We start from the raw sequence: 22,423 nt of genomic DNA on the forward strand, positions 1-22,423 counted from the left end.
AAACAAAATTGTTACAGTTTCTACTTTTTAATATTGTTAAACTCACCAAGAAGCCAGCCATCACGTACTGCGCCTGCATTTAGTCTGTTCCCTACACTGCTATGTGTCAAGATAAAGGAATCATGTGTTGAACCAGGCCAGCGTGCCACAATGTTTGTGAGGGTCATGTTGGAGTCACATATGATTTGCACATTAATAGAATGCACATGCTTTCTATTAACATAAGCAAATTCATTTTCAGATGGTGCCCTTATAGCAACATGAGTGCAGTCAATTGCGCCGATTACATTTGGGAAACCAGACATTGCTGCAAATTGCGTTTTAATTTCGGCCTGTTCTCGCACAGTGTAGGGGAACCTGATGTATCGACTAACCATATTAAGTATACCATTTAAAACGACAGATATTATGGCACTCAGGGACGGCTGTGATATACCAGACCTATAGGGTGAGATGATAGATTCCAATAGAATTATTTCATATACAAAAAGGTCTTAGAGACAAATTTGAGGATTACTTATAGTTTTTTTATATTATTAATTTACCTGTCTGCCAATTCCCGCTGGAAACAGCCGGTTGCCAAGAACCCCAGAGTGGTGAGGACTTGTATTTGGACTGGGATGGCATGGTTCCGGCGTGTTGCCCTCTCTAATACTGGACCCAATTCAGCACATAGATCCAAGAGCACAGCTCTAGGGAATCTAAATCGGCTTATTAGCCAGGAAATCATCATGGTCCCTGAAAACTCGTTCTCTCCTTATTCTGCCATTAGCGTAATCCTCCAACAGTGCCAGGAGTGCCATCATGAAGCATTACATACCCGGGTCACCGGAGAATTTATATGTTTCTAGCAAATAGACTGATCGTTAACACCTTGACAAAATCACTTAATTAATTTGTGGGCGAAAATTTAAGACGAAAATGTTATAGTGAACACATGCTTCTTGACGGTTTTGTAATGAACACCGTAATAGTTAGGACCGATGATGAGTAGCGATTGTGCTTCATGACTGTATTTGCAGACTTTGACATTTTATGATATAGGCTATGTACATTAAGGAAAATATTTCCTTTTTACACTGTGTTCTGCAGTTCTCTAATAAAAGGGTATTTCATGCTATTCTGTAGGCTATCACATGTATCGCGCCATGTCCTCCTGTGCTCCCGTTGTGGACAATGTGACTGTAAGGCAGCGCTGATTATTATTTTATTTTACTTTTAATACATTTTGAATTACGTTTGGATTTTACTAGATGTATATAGCCTAAAACAATCGGCACAAATAACACTGTTGGATTTAATCTTCATGATAATGTGGATATAACGTATGAAATGGAGTGAAAATTAAATGTCATTCATTCTTATAATCGTTCTTCTCACATTTATTTTCTACAATCTAACTTCAGTTCACGACCTCACCATCGGTGTCGCCAATTCCCTTTGTCTCCAGAATGTGCGTACGCACGGCTCAAAGTTTGCTTAAAGGTGCGCACATTCTCCCGTCAAGTTTGTTTTTTATAGATCACAACCTTTGCGTGGGAACTGGCGTACGTACGTTTCCAGCCCCGTTTTGTGCGTACGCACGCTTTATAAATGAGGCCCCTGGGCACATAACATTAAATAACATTAAAGAGGTGTGTGAACTTGCAAGCACGATGTCAGACACTGTAATATGCTCTGGTCCCCTCCCTGCTTACCGTAGTGATGAGATGCATAGCAGATTGTCATCACTCAATGGCTGGATGTCTAAGTGGTGCCCACAGAATAACATAGGTTTCATAGACAATTGGACGAGCTTTTGGGGCAGACCTGACCTGTTGAAAAGAGATGGTCTTCATCCCTCCTGGGGTGGCGCCACTCTTCTCTCTAGAAATATGGCAAATAGTCTTAGTGTTTATACTTGACTAACTGGGGCCCAGGTCAGGAAGCAGACAGACTGGCTAAACCGACCGTCTGCTAGCTGCCTCCCGTCACAGAGGTCAGTTAATTCTCAGCACTAGATATCACACTATAGAGACTGTGTCTGTTCCCCGAACTAGAAAATACAAAAAACGTCCAAACCAAGTTAAGATTAACAATTTAATTGAGGTTCAACAAATAAAAAACAGAAGCAATATGGATAAACAAATGATAAAGCTTGGCTTATTGAATATCAGATCCCTTTCTACGAAAACACTTTTTGTAAATAATATGATCACTGATCATAATATAGATGTACTCTGTTTGACAGAAACCTGGCTAAAACCTGATGATTACATTATTTTAAATGAGTCCACCCCCCAAGATTACTGTTATAAACATGAGCCACGTCTAAAAGGCAAAGGTGGAGGTGTTGCTTCAATTTATAACAACGTTTTCAGGATTTCTCAGAGGGCAGGCTTCAAGTATAACTCATTTGAAGTAATGGTACTTCATATAACATTATCCAAAGAAACAAATGTTAATGATAAATCCCCTGTTATGTTTGTACTGGCTACTGTATACAGGCCACCAGGGCACCATACAGACTTTATTAAAGAGTTTGGTGATTTTACATCCGAGTTAGTTCTGGCTGCAGATAAAGTTTTAATAGTTGGTGATTTTAATATCCATGTTGATAATGAAAACGATGCATTGGGATCAGCATTTATAGACATTCTGAACTCTATTGGTGTTAGACAACACGTTTCAGGACCTACTCATTGTCGAAATCATACTCTAGATTTAATACTGTCACATGGAATTGATGTTGATGGTGTTGAAATTATTCAGCCAAGTGATGATATCTCAGATCATTATTTAGTTCTTTGCAAAATTCATATAGCCAAAATTGTAAATTCTACTTCTTGTTACAAGTATGGAAGAACCATCACTTCTAACACAAAAGACTGCTTTTTAAGTTATCTTCCTGATGTATCCAAATTCCTTAGCATATCCAAAACCTCAGAACAACTTGATGATGTAACAGAAACTATGGACTCTCTTTTCTAGCACTTTAAATAAAGTTGCTCCTTTACGCTTAAGGAAGGTTAAGGAAAACAGTTTGACACCATGGTATAATGAGCATACTCGCACCCTAAAGAGAGCAGCCCGAAAAATGGAGCGCAGCTGGAGGAAAACAAAACTAGAGGTATTTCGTATTGCTTGGCGGGAAAGTAACATATCCTACAGAAAAGCATTAAAAACTGCTAGATCCGATTACTTTTCTTCTCTTTTAGAAGAAAACAAACATAACCCCAGGTATTTATTCAATACAGTGGCTAAATTAACGAAAAATAAAGCCTCAACAAGTGTTGACATTTCCCAACAATCAGCAGTAATGACTTTATGAACTACTTTACTTCTAAAATCAATACTATTAGAGATAAAATTGCAACCATTCAGCCATCAGCTACAGTATCACATCAGCAGTGTTGGGAAGGTTACTTTGGAAATGTAATAGGTTACAGATTACAAGTTACCCTGTTTAAAATGTAATAGTAGTGTAACTTTTTCAATTACTTTATTAAAGTAATGTAACTAATTACTTTTGAGTACTTTTTGATTACTTTTCTAAATTTGTGAAAATTAAAGAATAATAAATAAAAGCATATACATCAACTTAAATACAGTTATCTAATAAGCATGTGTCATATTCTGTATAGTAAACTCCTGAAACATTGGTGTTTTTTTAAAACTGCTGTCTCTGTATATGATGATAGTTTTCTCAAAATAAGTAAAATGCACATGAAGTGACACAGAGCCGTTCTAGAAATTATGTTTATGTGTTCGTGTACTCCTATATTGAGGCAGCAGAGGTTGAAAACACTGCGAGCTTCAGTAGGCCTATGTGTAGTAAATGAAACCATGTCTTTGCCATTAATTTACAGGAGGGGCGGACTGGGAAGAAAATTCAAACTCATACAAACAAATTCATGGAAAAAACTATTTTTTGTATGGACCTGACATAAAAAAAGGTTTAAATCTTTAATTTGGGGACATGCAACATAATTAAAAGTTCTCTCCTGAACTGCACCTTCACTTCCATTTTTCTCTTCAGTCTCTTTATTTTGCCCTGTTATCCATCTCTCTCATGACTTTAATACTCAAGATTGAACAAAACTATACTTTACAATACAATACTCTACAATACTACAATATCTTTATAGAAAAATCCTAATACTGTACACGAGTCATGTTTTTCCCTTACAAACAATTACCATGCTTTTATAAGGCTATATAAAAGTAAAATAACCTTGTTTTGTTTTTGTTTTTTTGTAAATGGATTTGTATTTATTTTTAAATAAATACATTTGTAAAATAATTTTACATGTTTGATTATCACAGTTAAACAATAGTAACCATTTTCTCTGGAATTATAGTTAAATATTAAAATGTTAATTTTCGTAAGGGTTGTGTTGTTGTCTGTCGTAGCTCCCCCTAAACCAATAATAAAAAAATCAGAATTTTTTTTTCAGCTAAATTACTACTGTAACATTACAACAGATAATAATGATGTCCTTTATATAGTATTTTGAGTGATGACTGATGAGCAACGTGCTGCTGCTTGATTAAATAAATAAAAAAACAAAGACAAAAAAGCATCTTTACAGATGAAACTGACCTGACCTGTAGTTCTGCTTCTCTGCTCCAGCTGTCCACTCTATTCTTTCTTTCTTTCTCTTTCTCTCTCTCTCTCTCTCTCTCTCTCTCTCGCATTGATTAGGCTACTCTGAGTCTGATCCAAACCGTTAGGCGCGGAGAGCGCGCGAGTCCTGACTAACACTTCATGATTTATTAGAGATTTATTTATCAAATGGCGGATTCGCAAATGATCGCTTTAGTACATTCGGCAGGCAATTATACAATAATGATATTAAATAGCGGGCAAAATCGTCTGCCAGGCCACCGGGAATTGTCCCGGTTCTCCCGGTGTCCAGTCCGCGCCTGATTTCCACAAACACGCAGAATGTGCAAGTCATATATTGCATTTTTGGGGCTTAATATTCACAGACACTAGTCAATGTCATGTTTTGATTCAAGTGTACTGACCTACTTTTGATTTAATCATCAAAAATGTGGCATATTCCATCCGCGTTAGGCATTCCGTTTTTATGACTGGATTCTACGAACCAGACTGTGTTTCAGCATCCCGGAAATTATTAGGGCGGTATGTCTCAGAGTAGTCAGTGCAATTTGGGAAAGAAATCAGTTAAATCTGTATGTGGATGTGTGTAAATATTCAAATGTAATCCCCTTTGTAATCATAAAAAATTTCATAAGTAACTGTAATTTAATTACTCATTTTTTCTTAGTAACTGTAACTAATTACAGTTACAATAATTTTGTAATTAAATTACGTAACGCCGTTACATGTAACTAGTTACTCCCCAACACTGCACATCAGACAGTGCACTATAGATCCCCTGAGGAACAGTTCCACTCATTCTCTACTATAGGAGAGGAAGAATTGTATAAACTTGTTAAGTCATCTAAACCAACAACATGTATGTTAGACCCTATACCATCTAAGCTCCTGAAAGAGGTGCTTCCAGAAGTCATAGATCCTCTTCTGACTATTATTAATTCCTCATTGTCATTAGGACATGTCCCCAAAACCTTCAAACTGGCTGTTATTAAGCCTCTCATCAAAAAACCACAACTTGACCCCAAAGAACTAGTTAATTATAGACCAATCTCGAATCTCCCTTTTCTGTCCAAGATACTAGAAAAGGTGGTATCCACACAATTATATTCCTTCTTAGAGAAAAATGGTATATGTGAGGATTTCCAGTCAGGATTTAGACCGTATCATAGTACTGAGACTGCTCTTCTTAGAGTTACAAATGATCTGCTCTTATCATCTGATCGTGGGTGTATCTCTCTATTAGTTTTATTGGATCTTAGTGCTGCGTTTGACACAATTGACCACAACATTCTTTTGCATAGACTTGAATACTTTGTTGGCATCAGTGGAAGTGCATTAGCATGGTTTAAATCGTACTTATATGACCGCCATCAGTTCGTAGCAGTGAATGAAGATGTATCCTATCGATCACAAGTGCAGTATGGAGTACCTCAAGGCTCAGTACTAGGGCCGCTACTCTTCACGCTTTATATGTTACCCTTGGGAGATATCATCAGGAAACATGGTGTTAGCTTTCACTGTTATGCTGATGATACTCAGCTCTATATTTCTTCGCAGCCCGGTGAAACACACCAATTTGAAAAACTAATGGATTGCATAGTCGATATAAAAAACTGGATGAAGGTGTTAATTATAGGACCTAAAAACTCTGCTTGTAATAACCTGGAACACTGTCTAAGACTTGATGGTTGCTCTGTCAGTTCTTCATCATCAGTTAGGAACCTAGGTGTGCTTATTGATCGCAATCTTTCCTTAGAAAGCCACGTTTCTAGCATTTGTAAAACTGCATTTTTCCATCTCAAAAATATATCTAAATTACGGCCTATGCTCTCAATGTCAAATGCAGAAATGTTAATCCATGCATTTATGACCTCAAGGTTAGATTATTGTAATGCTTTATTGGGTGGTTGTTCTGCACGCTTAGTAAACAAACTACAGCTAGTCCAAAATGCAGCAGCAAGAGTTCTTACTAGAACCAGGAAGTATGACCATATTAGCCCGGTCCTGTCAACACTGCACTGGCTCCCTATCAAGCATCGCATAGATTTTAAAATATTGCTTATTACTTATAAAGCCCTGAATGGTTTAGCACCTCAGTATTTGAATGAGCTCCTTTTACATTATAATCCTCTACGTCCGCTACGTTCTCAAAACTCAGGCAATTTGATAATACCTAGAATATCAAAATCAACTGCAGGCGGCAGATCCTTTTCCTATTTGGCGCCCAAACTCTGGAATAACCTACCTAACATTGTTCGGGAGGCAGACACACTCTTGCAGTTTAAATCTAGATTAAAGACCCATCTCTTTAACCTGGCATACACATAACATACTAATATGCTTTTATTATCCAAATCCGTTAAAGGATTTTTAGGCTGCATTAATTAGGTAAACCGGAACCGGAAACACTTCCCATAACAACCTATGTACTTGCTACATCATTAGAAGAATGGCATCTACGCTAATATTTGTCTGTTTCTCTCTTGTTCCGAGGTCACCGTGGCCACCAGATCCAGTCTGTGTCCAGATCAGAGGGTCACTGCAGTCACCCGGATCCAGTACGTATCCAGACCAGATGGTGGATCAGCACCTAGAAAGGACCTCTACATCCCTGAAAGACAGCGGAGACCAGGACAACTAGAGCCCCAGATACAGATCCCCTGTAAAGACCTTGTCTCAGAGGAGCACCAGGACAAGACCACAGGAAACAGATGATTCTTCTGCACAATCTGACTTTGCTGCAGCCTGGAATTGAACTACTGGTTTCGTCTGGTCAGAGGAGAACTGGCCCCCCAACTGAGCCTGGTTTCTCCCAAGGTTTTTTTCTCCATTCTGTCACCGATGGAGTTTCGGTTCCTTGCCGCTGTCGCCTCTGGCTTGCTTAGTTGGGGACACTTCATCTACAGCGATATCGTTGACTTGATTGCAAATAAATGCACAGACACTATTTAACTGAACAGAGATGACATTACTGAATCCAATGATGAACTGCCTTTAACTCTCATTTTTGCATTATTGACACTGTTTTCCTAATGAATGTTGGTCAGTTGCTTTGACGCAATGTATTTTGTTTAAAGCGCTATATAAATAAAGGTGACATTGACATTGACATTTACACAGTTTTTCCAGAACTTCGTGCCAAGTTAAAGCGGTGTCGAGCTGTTTTAATGAATTTTTTTAGATGTATTATGGTGCCCGAACCCGTATGACTTTGAACAGTGACCGCAAACATTTAGTTTACTGCAGCCACAGCCATCATTACCAAGCGCGAACCGTTGACTCTGACAGTGAGTGAGAGTATGAGACGAAGCGAACACACAGGCCACAGTGTGACATCCGTGTAAACACAGATGACGTCAAGGGTTTTTTTTTAATTAAAGAAGTTAGCCTTCATTTGTATGTAGGCCAAGGCAATTTATATATTTACAATACTTACTTAAATATATTAATAATAGTATTTTATTGCGTTTGTATTAGTTGTTTGAAGAGTAAAAAAATAATTGGTCGGTCTTAACGCAAATTTACAATCGGCAAGTCGGTGCTAAATTGACAGGGTCGGTCGGGTTACGGCAAACAAAAGCGCTTATCAATGTTATCAACATATATTTCATTGCAATTTTCTAATTGTGTTTATCACCCCAGCCTTAATTCCTAATGTCTTTGAATAATAAATCAGTGGTCACAGCTGTGCAGAACTATGGCGTAAATTCTGGTTATCCATTACAATTTTTTTTTTTAAATCCATAAATTCAACATGTTAACATACTTCTCAGAAGAGTTTTTCCAATATTTAAACAGTGAAATTATATGTATTCTAATTACAGATATACTATGATTGCATCAGTAGGATACCTCATTGTTTGCCAAGTGAGCAGAGTCTTCATATTCGACTATGGCATCTTGTCCACGGATTTCTCAGGGTGAGGATTTCATCACTGTCTCATTTCTGTTGTTGTGCTCACTCCCTGAGGCTCAGTTTACCAGTTTTGTCTTGACAATTTTGACTAAATTTTACTTTGTTGAAGTCTTTGTCCACATCCTTGGATAAACAAGAATGACAGACAGGCCCAGACTGGCCATCAGGAGCACTGGGAGAAATCCTTTCTCAAAGACCTAATACATGCTCTGTCCCAAACTGAGCATGTATACTAACATATGTAAACTAGTTGAAAGCAATATAAACTACTATACACATATATACTTCCATAAACAAACAAAAGTAAATTCATAAATTAATTTGAATTCATGGTAATTCACCAATTCATGGTAATTTGTTACTTAATGGTAACTCTATTGATTCATTTATTTTGTCATCTCTTATTTTCAGCCCTTTGATGATAATAACACAGAAGGTCACTACTCTTGCCTTTCAGGTACATGATGGTGAGAAATCATTCTACTTGTTTACAGATAACATTTTTTATATATTTGTTTTAAATTGTTCAGTCACTGAAGTATTATAAATGAATTCAGTTTATCATTTGAGAAAACATGACTTGTTTTTCTGCATTTTTAAGGTATGTGTCGAAAGCAAGAAGAACTTAAAGATGATCAGAGGCGTCTGGCTGTACAGTATGACATTTTAACTGTTATTTCTCACCAGTAAACATAGTCTAGTCTGTCTATATAGTTTACTATTTACGACTGCTGCCATGTATCACTATCAAATATTTGTACATTTTAGAACAGATTTAGCCCGTTAAAATATTGAAAGTATTAAGACGCATTAATTATTTTCCACATCAATCTAAACTCCATACACTATAATAACAAATTAAAAACCAGATTTGTAATACTTTTGAAAATTTATTAAACTAAAAAAAAATATCACATTCAGATCCTAATTTGTTTACTTAGTTGAAGCACATTTGGTGGCCATTACATGTTATTATGCATATTAAAAAATTAAGGCTTCTGAATACTTTGGATGTAACCCTTGACCTTCAGTTACCTGATGTTTGAACTTCATTTTTTAGCCTAAAAGTGAACTATAAATTAAACTATATGTTACTATAATCTATACATTTTTAGGACTAAAACTGTCATCCAATCAGAGCACAGTTTATTGAATGACATTAGTAAGTGCCTCGTAGTCAGCAAAAGAAGATTTGTGAATGCTCCTATGCAGAATTAATCTCTCCTTTTCATTCATTAGTGGAATTATGTGGATTATGACACTTATAGAGTTACTCAGGACACAAGGCAGCCAATGGCAGGAAAGAGAGCTTCTATTATCTCCACACCTCATTGTCCTTGCTGCAGTCAGCTGCATGTAGAACCAGGAGAACTTTGGAGAGATCCAGCCTAATATTGCAAAACAATAGATAATTTATAGTGGTCCACAGCCAACCATTCCAGAATTTACTTGCAGAGACCTTGTTGTAATTGCCCATCTCAAACTTGCCTTGAATAACCTACTAACTGATGACGCTACAGAGCTATTCAAGTACCAAGTTTTGGTAGGTCACCTAAAGATCAGGTAGGTCACCTTAATAGACGCTCGTCTCATCACTTATTCTTTTTTTAAATTCATCCACTCCTTACTCACTCCATGTATATCCACTCCAAATTCATCCACAGCCATTACTGAACAGTTCGGTTGACCTCACCAGCCTGCTTTTATTAAAATTGCTGCCATTTTAGATCCATCGGATGTTAAGTCTGTAGGCTTTGAACGTTTTACGCTTCAGATACAAGCCCTAGAAGTATTCCTTAAGACATTAGGAGCTGAAGGAGATGTTGAATTGCATCGTGGATGCCATGTGGCTCGACTTTTATCCAAGCTTCCTCCAGAACAAAGAGCATCCTTCTGCAGAGTTATGTGCCATGCTCAGTATACACTCTTTTTGATCTGGCTAAATGGCCTGGTGCCAAGATCCAGAGAGTTTTGGTGGATAAAAGCCCCAGAGAGAGAGCCTGTTTTCCGAGTGCATCGGCAGACAGAGACTAAAGGCAAAATTAGACAGACTGCAATCATTCATGGCTTAAAAGAACAATTTCCCTCAATTCCACCAGTATCAACCAAGAATTCTGTCCATATAGTGACAGTAAAGAACATTACCTGAGTCAGTGCCCTACATTCCAGTCCCTAAACAAAACCAAGTGATTGACTGGATTATGACTAATAACATATGCTGGAAGTGTGGATGCAACCATAGAGCTGCACAGTATACTCAAAATAAGCTCTGCCATTTGTGTGCCATTTCCATTCTGCCAATGGAAAAACATCTCCAGATTCTCCATGAGGTCAACATTAAGCCTGTGAATGAAGGGACCTGTTTAGGGACCTGTATCAGCAGCATCCTCCTGAAAGTGGTCATAGTCATTCTGAAGCATAAGAGGCAGAGCCTGGATACTTATGCTGTATTTGATAATGGTTCTGAAATGACTATGCTAATGCCAACGGCAGCCAGGAAGCTGGGACTCACAAGCCAGCCTTAGCTGCTTTTCCATTGTCGGACCAGTGCGAGCCAGTGCTTTAAACGGGCCTGTAGCACTGAGACCGAAATAGCGCACGTTTCCACCGTCGGGCTAGAAGCTCTGCTGCGCTTCACTAAAACCGACCCTCAGGGACAACGTCATGCAACCCCATCTTTTCGCCAGCAAAGATAAATTATCAGAAAACTAATAAGAAATAAGTCCCTGGACTAGCGTGATCATGATAAAAGTGACCATTTGTTTGCATGCTTTGTTAAATATTTAAATCCAAAAGCGTCTATGTTTTAATATAATAAGTGATACATTGATCATATTGAATTAATTCATCAAGATTGAAAATTAGTAACACAGAAATAAAATGTTATGAAGAGCCTGCTTGTTCAGTCGAGTCTGTTTCTGTTTATTTGAAGTCACAATAGCCTACGTCACATTTAGAAATATTAATCATTTCTATATTTTTATAAAAGCTCCCGAACAAAAAACATTATTATATTTTTGACATATACGCGGAGCTAAACTCTCGAGATTATATTTTATGACAGATGGAATATGTTACTAAATAAATACACAATTATGATTTCTTCAAGTGGCCGCATTTACCATGTTTACTATGGTTATGTAATGCCTAGCATGCATAGTCTTTTACATTGCTTATAAATATTTTATCCTTGTATGGTGATTATAATCCACTTCGGATAAAATTATTTCAAACACTTGCTGCTGTAGACCAAAAATGTATTATTATAATATTATTTATATGTATTGTATTGTGAAGTTTTAGTGCATGATGAAGTTATATACTGCATGAGTTAAAGTCTGCATGAACATGTAGGATCATATGACAGACACAGGGAGAAGAGCTAATTTTGACCATACCAGAATGTGTACATGCAGGAGTGTGTACATGTAACGTTCGACTGATGCCTAGGGTGGTTTGTTCTTTCCACCAATGTATGTATGTATAAATATATCAACTGATGTAAGCATGAAGTATACATTCTATTTTAAACAAACCAACATGTTTCCGTACCTTGTAAGGCATTTGGTCAGTGGTATATAAGCTATGGTCACTGTTAAAGCCTCAGGGAAACGGAGAAATTAACATACACTAAGTAGACAGCCTAAAGGCCCTTTTTACTGCCGCGGGTGCGTCTGTAAAGTGCATTTGCAGCTTTTGACCGCTGAGTGGCGCTTTAACCACAAGTTATCAAACAAGCGCATCACAGCACATTTTCGCAAATAGACGTCAGTTTTGCCTCGCTGATGTGTTACATTTGACGGCTTCAGTCACGAAAAATGAAAGAAAAAGACTATAGTTAAAATATTTAATATATTTAAAATGTAATATTCACAGATGAAAGTTTGGTACTTATGAAGTTATTTGCATTTATTAGAACGAATTCCAGCAGGATAAATGTCAAGCCTGTGCCTGAACCTGTGATTATATTTTATCTAAGCTACATGGTATTAAACCATATTTTAGATTTGATACATTTAAAAGGTGTGCAGTATTATTTATATTATATGAATTATGTGTTACATTATTCAAAAGAAATTGTGGTTTACTTTGCATCTGAGCATTAAAAGTGGTAGCCTATTTTAGGGGGGTAGGCTACATAGATTAATATGCAATGTCAATATTTTCATATATTATGCCTATATTTTAATTTATATTTTAAAATTCCTTTAATAAAACAACATGCATTTTTGTTATTCGTTACCTGTCCTTTATTTTGACAGATAACTTCTTGGAAAAAATACTTTTGTCTGTAAAAAATTTGTCTGTAAACTGATTAAGAAATTGTTGCATGTTTAAACGTGAAGCGCTGTATAATTTCGTTCACATTAATTATGCCTAATTAGCCTAAAACAAGAAACGAATAAATCAAACCTGCACGTTTTATCTAAATCTTTGAAACTCTAAAGAATGGACGGATTAATAAACCGTCCTCATGATTAAACTCGAAGTTCTCTCATTATAATCAACAAATTGCACACGATGTAAAAAAGAGCTTCATTAACTGACAACATAAGTGATTTTAAAGGGAGCCTTCTTTACTTGCTTTTAGTGCTGGGCGATAGCATATGGCCTAAAAAAAAAAAACCAATTTTGGATTTAAATCAATTTTACAATCCATATTCAAATGACAAAGAAATTTTTCAAAACAAATTTTAATACAGTTATAACTGAGACAAGATGATAAAAAACTGTAATGTTATTACCTTAATGCTGGAAAGAACTTTATTTTATTTTATTATTTTTTTTATTATATATTATTTTTATTATTATTTATTTTTTGTTAATACTAGCCCATCAGCTGTGCAAATTTTGTTTGTGAGGAAAATAATAGTACATTTTTGTCAGTTATTTTATCTAAACAGAATGATTAATTTCTTCAAGATTTCAAAATCAGATAGCCTACTGATAATGTAGTAGCACTGTAAGATCACATTTGTTTGAATGCATTATTACTAAAGCGATTGCATGTGAATGTGCTTTATCTGTTTAAATCCTGCTGAAAATAATCCCGAAAATAATCAGTAGAAGAAACAGACAAACTCATATAGCCTTTAACATCCCGTTCGACTATTGCAGTCATTATAACCTGATCAAGCCATAGCTAAATATGTTTAACATGAATTCTTGCTGAATATGCAGTTATATTACGGGCTGTTGGCATGAAGTGTACTCGTGATGGAGGCTCCAGTCAGAATCACACCGCTCCGTGTCTCTGTCAGACTCGCGGGGGAGGGTTGAGCCACTCTGAACTACGGGAGAACTGAGTGGTGCGTCGGTGGATGTTAAAAAGAAAACCAATTTTCATTCAAACAAACCAATGTAAATTACAAATTCGAGTTAATTGATAAAATCGATTTATCACCCAGCCCTACTTGCTTTCATTTTATTTAATGAAAAAAAAAAAAATGCAGCTGCATTTAAATGCAGGTGTGTAAAATATGTGCAAGATTTGCACTGCACATGTGATGGTAGATGTGCAGCTTTTATTCTTATTTATTTTATCTTCATTACAAGTCTTGTTTGGTTTAATTTTGGATAATTGCATGTAAAAAATAATTTACGTTGTAATGCAAAATGTGAATTAATATTCATATGCAAGTATTTGTGCAAAAATTATTAATGCGCATTAATTACAGGGTGCATTAATATTCAACATTCAACAATCTGTGAATGTTGCATTTCTCTGTCGGAGAGAGCCAGCACTGTGAATTTCATCTTGCAGCAGACAAGAAAACATTTGTTTATTAATAAATAATTAAAATTGGTAATTTTTCACAATTATTAGGCTACTTCTGCATGTACTTTGTGGCAAACTTAATGCATGTGCTTGAGCGTGGAATATATTAAGATTTGATTATGTAAATTTAATATAAACCTCTGATTAGTTGAATATAACAAATGAATGACTAGAACTAGAAAAATCTTACGTGTGGACAGGCAATTTTTTATACTATAACCAAAACAACAGTCCTATATAAACCGGTTCAGCAACTTTGAAAGCCTCATACACTGTCCATATGAAAGAGCAAGAGATTTACACCTATATATCGACCCCCACAAGCCATACATAACTACCCCCAAAAACCCAACCCCCTCCAGCTGAACAGAATTCGGTCTGTGTTTTGGCTCCGAGGAACGGTGTGTTACTCAGCTGAAACATGCCTGCACTCAGCAGGACTACTCTTTGTATTCATTATATTCTCGCAGCCCATATTATTATTTTCACAAGACCATAATGATAATAACAAATCATCAATTAATAATTAATCATTATTTTACGAAAATCATTGTTATTTGTTATCGTGGATGTTTGCGGAAGGCTTTAAGACCAAGCGGAATCCTCTGTTCCCGCCTCACAGGGCGCGGGACTCGCGCTCAGTGATGCAGCTTCACTGTCTGCAGTTTGACTTTACTGAATCAGATTGAGGCGAATACAACTTATTGATCATGAGACCAACATTTAGCAAGCAGGAAAACATTCATTCTACCTGAAGGAAGACGTATTTTATTGAGCTATTGCTGTTAAATAGAGAGAAAGAGAGAGAGAGAGAGAGAGAGAGAACCAGTCTAGGGCTATTCTTAAACTTGGAGCTCATTATATTGAAGTACAAATCCAAACACCAGAAATGTTATGAAAAGTATGCATTTTATTTATTCACATGCAGTATGGTTGTTGGTATTTAGCAGTAAAAACCTATTTTTAAACTTGAATTTATATACTATTAAACTAACTTTTAAATATCAAGGAGTTTATAAATTAAATATGGTAAAATGTCACAGTGCATGTTAAATAGCCTAAATGAACTTGTGTTAATAATATAATTAGAACTAACAATATAATTCGATTTTTTTACATGAACGACTCCTGTATAAAATGGGACAGCAACCTTTATATCAAACATTTTTAAATCGTCCACAGCTGAGCAATGCGAGAGGGGGATCTGCGCCAGAGCGCGTGAAGTGAATGTGATGAATGAAGCCATTTTCAGATGCAATGAAAAAAAAAATAGCCTAGATTAGGCCCATGCAGGCTCTGCTCTGAAGTATATTATACTTATAATTACTTTTTTCATTTGCTGCATGTTTTCTTTATTTATTTATTTTTAAACACGCTAAAAAATAAATTATTAATAATTTTTTTTTTATATATAATTCATGTATAAATTGCATTTTATTACATTTAGAAATAATAACGGCTGGCCTAATAATGTTATCATGTACAAACAGGATATATTTAGTTCCCTTCACTTTACAACAAATCCTTTAAATTTAACAAATATATCAGAACAAAACAAGAATTAAAATTATTGAATTCTAATGGATAAATATAATTGCAGTATATAATAATATAGGCTTAGCTATAAACAAACAAAATAATAATAATAATTTAAAGCTGAGCATAAAGTAAGGTTGGGCTTTCTCATTATCTCACTCGGGAGAAATCCGTTTCCATATTCGTGATGTTGCCCATTTGAAGCTTAAGTATTATTCATGAGGTAAAATAGGCTTTGTTTTTCACGCGTGTTTCAGTATTGATGAAAAAAAAATCATAATTAACAATATGTGGAGTAAGTGGACCGCTGCAAATGTCTGGTGAAAGACTTCTGTTTCCAGTGAATATGTGCACGAGACACCAGCGCGATCAAACAGCAGAAACAGAAAATACTAAATTTTTGGTCACACATAAGGCATAATTCAAAAATGCAAAGTGTTAGTAGTTTGAAAAAATCAAGAATAAAAACAGAGTTAATAATAATTATTGCTAAATGCTGGACCGTTCCCATTTCGCTCTGCATATAGAACCTGAAGAATTTTTTTAAACCAAGAATGAACCGAAATGAAAATGAAATGAAAACATTTAGCTTTTTATCCATATATATATATATATATATATATATATATATATATATATATATATATATATATATATATATACATACATGGGCCTTATATTTATTTACTGTTTAATAACAATAGCATGCATATGATCCTTTGTGTAAAGGTCTTCTTTTAATTTTTGATGAGTAGACTGTAGCCTGTATCTTACGTTTTAAAATTAACTCACTGTAAATGTTTGAATATTTTTTAAAGACGTTACAATGTTATATCATAATGTTATTGTTGTTTTACTTCTTCCTTTTATCTCATTTTACAATTACATTAATTTCCTAATCCGTCCCTTTGCGCCTCTGGGTGGTACACGCGGCGGTAAAGCCCAATTAGGCTGTCTACCTACTGTACAGCTGGCAAAGATAACAAGTTTCTCTCCTATGCCTGATACATATGACAATAAAGATTATTGACACGGCAACTTGTATGCGGCCCTGTGATTGAATTGTAAAGGGGACAAAGACTGATTTTGGATCAACACTGTTGACTGAAAGTGAGTTTTGAGCTTAACTTATTTTAAAAAGTTTTTAATGCCGGTGTTATAGCTTTATGAAATAATCCACAGCGCTGACGCTCTCCAGATGTGGATAAACTCCGCCTTTGTTCATAACCACTCCTCTAGTCCCAGCTGGCCTGCTTTAGCCCAAGGTTTTCGTCGGGCCAAAAAATTCGGGCCGTTGGACCCAAGGAAGCACAGACGAGGCGATATCAAGCACCGGAGGTGACAGTGGAAACACGACTAGCCCTGGCACACACTAACATGCCAGCTTTTGGCCCGATAGTGGAAACATGGCTCTTGAGAACTATAAGGCAAGACATCATTAAGTTTTGCGTTGCTGCACTGTCCTTTCAGATTTCAACTCCATCCCAGCCAGACAGGAGCTACAAAATAATGGGACCCTTCACTGCAGCTACAACCCAACCCAACTACAACCCAACTACTGAGCTTAGCTGAACATACCTACACTGTTGCAGAGCTTCAGCAATGTTACTGACATTTGAGAGGGTTACAATTACAACCTATTGTAATTGTGGGGGAAGTCTTGGCCTAATGGTTAGAGAGTCGGACTCGCAATCGAAAGGTTGTGAGTTTGAGTCTCGGGCCGGCAGAAATTGTAGGTTGGGGGAGTGCATGTACAGTGCTCTCTCCACCCTCAACACAACGACTTAGGTGTCCTTGAGCAAGGCATCGAACCCCCAACTGCTCCCCGGGCGCCGCAGCATAAATGGCTGCCCACTGCTCCGGGTGTGTGTTTCACAGTGTGTGTGTGTGTGTGTGTTCACTGCTCTGTGTCTGTGCACTTTGGATGGGTTAAATGCAGAGCACGAATTCTGAGTATGGGTCACCATACTTGGCTGAATGTCACGTCACTATTCACAAAGCTAGTCCCCTGTTACTGATTGGAGCAGATCGTCCTCACCTTATCACTCTGATTGAACCAGTCCGTCTTGGTCCACTTGGAGGTCCAGCAGCTGTCAGGGCAAGACTGGGTTGGTCTTTACAAGCCCAGCAAGAGTCTTTGGAGACAACGTTAAATACCAACAGTGTCTGCACATTGCTGTTAATCTCTCTATGACTGAGTTGTTCCAGTAGGTTGAGAGACGTGATTCTCAACAGATCAGAGAAATATGTCACTCGGTCTAAGCAGGACCAAGAAGCCCTTGACTTTCTTCAGTCAAAGACTGTCTTGGTAATGACTGATGGCCTGAGTCTTTATGCCACCCCTCTCCTGCGTTAGAAAAATATGCCCATTCTTCGAGCTCCCATGAAGGCAGTGCTTCCTAACCTTAGACACATAAAAATGGCCACCTACCAACAGGAGATTAAGAAACTATAGACCTCGGGCTATCTTGTCAAACTCCCACCTGAAACCATAAAGTGAGTCATGGTACATCCCTCACCACATTGTAGAGCACAATGGAAAGAACCAAGTGGTTTTTAACTGTTCATTTCACTTCGAAGGCAATAACCTAAATTACTATTTGCAACCAGGACCAACCTTAGGCCCATCCTTGTTAGGTGTATTCCTACGTTTTCGTGAACACCCAGTGGCAATAAGTGGCGACATTAAAGGGATGTTCCATCAGGTTCATCTCCTCCAAAACCAAAGGCATCTTATCCCCTTTATATTGAGAGACTTTGACAGATTTAAACCACCAGACATTTATGAATGGCAAGTGCTACCGCTTGCCACATGTACAGTTTAGCTCTCTCTGTTGGCAACGAGGGATTCACATGTGATAAATGCAGGGAAATAGTCTGACAGAGAAGATTTCATAATTAGAGACACGGATCCAAACTTTAATTGAGGGCAGTAAGAATATGAGGGGATTGTAGATACGTCTTTGGATGCGACTAGTTTAGGGAGTCTTGTACATTGTTCGGTTCCGGTTACAGTGCCTCTGCAGCAGGGCAACTGGGTGACTGTGAGGTGGCAAAGTTGCGGCTCAAAACACCGCTTTTCCGATCCGGTGAAAACATTAAACAGGTTCTCTCCACACAGTGATGCACCCACTGAGAAACCTGATGAAAGTGCTCTAGTTATTGGCGATTCTATTGTACGGAACATGAAAATAGAGACACCAGCCACCATAGTCCACTGTTTACCGGGACCCAGAGCACCTGACATCTTGGTAAATTGCTGGCTAATGCTAAACATAAGTATTCAGTAAGATTGTTATTCATGCCGGCACTAATGATGTTCGGCTTCACCAGTCGGAGATCACTAAAAGTAACATTAACTGTAATATGCTCTAGTATTCTCCCTGCTTACAGTGGTGATCAGATAAATAGCAGATTATCATCACTCAATGACTGAATGTCTAAGTGGTGCCCACAGCATAACAGGTTTCACAGACAAATTGACGAGTTTTTGTGGCAGACCTGACCTGTTGAAAAGATATGGTCTTCATCCCTCCTGGGGTGGTGCCGCTCTTCTCTCTAGAAATATGGCACATAGTCTTAGACTTTGCACTTGACTAACTGGGGCCCAGGTCAGGAAGCAGAAAGACTAGCTAAACCGACCGTCTGCTAGGCGCCTCACGCTACAGAAATCAGTCAATTCTCAACACATAGAGACTCTTTCACCTAGATATCAAGATAAAAAACAGATGTAATACGGATAAACAAATAATAAAGCTTGGATTATTAAATATCAGGTCCCTATCTACAAAAGCACTTTTTTTGTAAATTAGATGATTACTGAACATAACCTAGATGTCTTTGAAAGAAACCTGGCTAAAACAAGATGATTCCATTATTTTAAATGAGTCTTCCCCCCATATTACTTTTTTAAACATGAGCCGCGCCCAAAAGGTAAAGGGGGGGGGGGTGTTGCTAGAATTTATACAACATATAGAGTTAGTGATGGCTGCAACCTCGAATCTTCCTTTTTTGTCCAAGATACTAGAAAAGGTAGTATCCTCACAATTATATTACTTCTTTGAGAAAAAAATGGTATCTGTGAGGATTTCCAGTCAGGATTTAGACCGTATCATTGCAGTGAATAGAGAGGTATCATATCGATCACAAGTGCAGTGTGGAGTACCTCAAGGCTCAGTACTAGGGCCATTACTTTTCACACTTTACATGTTAGCCTTGGGAGATATCATCAGGAAGCACATTGTTAGCTTTCACTGTTATGCTGATGATACTCAGATCTATATTTCTTCACAGCCCGGAGAAACATACCAATTAGAAAAATTTATGGACTGCATAGTCAATATAAAAACCTGGACGAGGAGTAATTTCATACTGCTAAGGCAGGTTAATTATAGGACCTAAACACTACTCATATAATAACCTAGAACGCTGTCTAAGACTTGATGGCTGCTCTGTCATCAGTTAGGAACCTAGGTGTGCTATTTGGTAGCAAAAAGCCACATTTCTAGCATTTGTAAAACTGCATTTTCCCATCTGAAAAAAATATATCTAAATTTCGACCTATGCTCTCAATGTCAAATGCAGAAAACAATAATTAATGCGTAGATAACCTCAAGATTCAATTATTGTAATGTTTTATTGGGTGGTTGTTCTGCACGCTTAATTAAAAAAAATAGAAAAACTCCAGCTATTCCAAAATGCAGCAGCTAGACTTCTTACTAGAACCAGGAAGTATGACTATATTAGCCCAGTTCTGTCAACATTGCACTGGCTCCTTATCAAACATCGTATAGATTTTAAAATCTTGCTTACTAATAAAGCCCTGAATGGTTTACAACTGGGCTGGATACGTACTGGCTCCAGGTGCCTGCAGTGACCATCTGATCTGGATGCAGACCAGATCTGGTGGCTACGGTGACCTTGGAATAAGAGAGAAACGGAGTAATTTTAGCATAGATGCCATTCTTCTAACGAAGTAGCAGGTACTACATTGTGTGTTTTGGGAAGTGTTCCCAGTTCCGGTTTTCCTAATTAATGCAGCCTAAAAATCCTTTAATGGATTCAAAATATTAGAAATGTGTTAGTGTGTTATGTGTAAGCCAGGATAAAGAGGTGAGTCTTTAAAAGAGGGGAGGGGGTTCAGACTTCAGTGGTGCCTCGGGAAAAGAGGGGATGGGGGGCAAGTTCGGGAGTCAGTTCAGCTTCCTGAGAGCCTGATGGATGAACTGTCCTTCAGTTCTGCTGGTCCTGGCCTGGAGACTTCGCAGTCTCCTCCCTAATGGCAGCAGACTGAAGAAGCTGTGTGTCAGATGTGTGGGATTAACAGCGATGCACAGGGCTTTGCTGGTGAAATGGATTCCATAAATGTCCTGGATTTAGGGGAGACGATCCTCTTAGCTGCTCTCACTATGCTTTGCAGGCGCCATACCACACAGTGATGCTGCTCGTCGCCTCTGTAGAAGGTGCACATGATGGGGGCCGGGGCTCTGGCTCTTCTCAGTTTTGCGAAAGGAAGTAGAGATGCTGCTGTGCTTTCTTGGCCAGTGCTGCAGTGTTGTCAGTCCAGGAGAGGTCCTCTGTGATGTGCACACCAAGGAACTTGGTGCTGCTCACTCTCTCCACAGTCGCACCATTGATGGTCAGAGGAACATATTGAGTGTGCACTTTCCTGTGAGTCTTTTTTGTCTAGATGTGTGAGTGCTGATTGGACAGCAGAGGACGGCATTGGTCGAGCGGGTGGATCGATATAAAAACTGGAAGGTGTCCGGGGGTGGGGGGGCAGACTTGATATGCTGAATGACTAGCCGTTCAAAGCACTTTGTGAGAATAGGAGCATGTGGAACTGGACGGTAGTCATTGAAGCAGGATGGACACTTGTAACGTCCTCTCTGGATGGTGTAAGTCTAGAGTGTTGTTACCTCGTGTTGGAAATGTGTTGGTGTATTTTTGGGAACACTCTCTTTAAGTCTGTGTGGTTGAAATCCCCAGCTAAGATGAGAAAAGCATCAGGTTGGGCTGTCTGCTGCTCACTGATATGCTGGTACAGTCAATTTTAGCCTCACTCCTGTTGCTGTTGTTGGAGCTGGGAGGTATGTATACAGCAACGAGTGTATGCAATATAATATGGTTTTACTTCTTGGTTCTAGTAAGAACTCTAGCTGTTGCATTTTGGACTAGCTGGAGTCTGTTTATTAAGTGTGCAGCACAACCACCCAATAAAGTATTAAAATAATTTAACCTTGAGGTCATGAACTCATGAATTCCTGCATTTGACATTGACAGCATAGGTCGTAATTTAGATATATTTTTGAAATGAAAAAATGCAGTTTTACAAATGCTAGAAATGTGGCTTTCAAAGGAAAGATTGCTGTCAAATAGTACACCTTGGTTCCTAACTGATGATGAAAAATTGACAGAGCAGCCATCAAGTCTTAGACAGCGTTCTAGGTTATTACATGCAGAGTATTTAGGTCCTATAATTAATACCTCTTTTTTCAAGAATTTAGCAGTAAGAAATTACTCCTCATCCAGGTTTTTATATTTACTATGCATTGCGTACATTTTTCAAATTGGTATGTTTCTCCGG

At 37.7% G+C, this 22,423-nt stretch overlaps 1 protein-coding gene and 1 long non-coding RNA gene across 2 annotated transcripts in view; one reads left to right on the forward strand and one right to left on the reverse strand.

Annotated features, from left to right (window-relative positions):
- Nucleotides 1-22,423, forward strand: part of mboat1 (membrane bound O-acyltransferase domain containing 1) — a 196,165-nt gene that overhangs the window by 48,569 nt on the left and 125,173 nt on the right. Inside the window, exons 4-6 of the mRNA XM_059507399.1 lie at nucleotides 8,431-8,526; nucleotides 8,934-8,989; nucleotides 9,124-9,178. Of these exons, the coding sequence (XP_059363382.1) occupies nucleotides 8,431-8,526; nucleotides 8,934-8,989; nucleotides 9,124-9,178 (207 nt within the window). The remainder of the gene's footprint in view (nucleotides 1-8,430; nucleotides 8,527-8,933; nucleotides 8,990-9,123; nucleotides 9,179-22,423) is intronic.
- The window catches only part of LOC132102765 (uncharacterized), a 96,447-nt gene that overhangs the window by 7,733 nt on the left and 66,291 nt on the right, over nucleotides 1-22,423 (reverse strand). The window lies entirely within an intron of this gene.

Source organism: Carassius carassius, chromosome 24 (assembly GCF_963082965.1).
Source record: "Carassius carassius chromosome 24, fCarCar2.1, whole genome shotgun sequence".
Classification (NCBI taxonomy): Eukaryota; Metazoa; Chordata; class Actinopteri; order Cypriniformes; family Cyprinidae; genus Carassius; species Carassius carassius.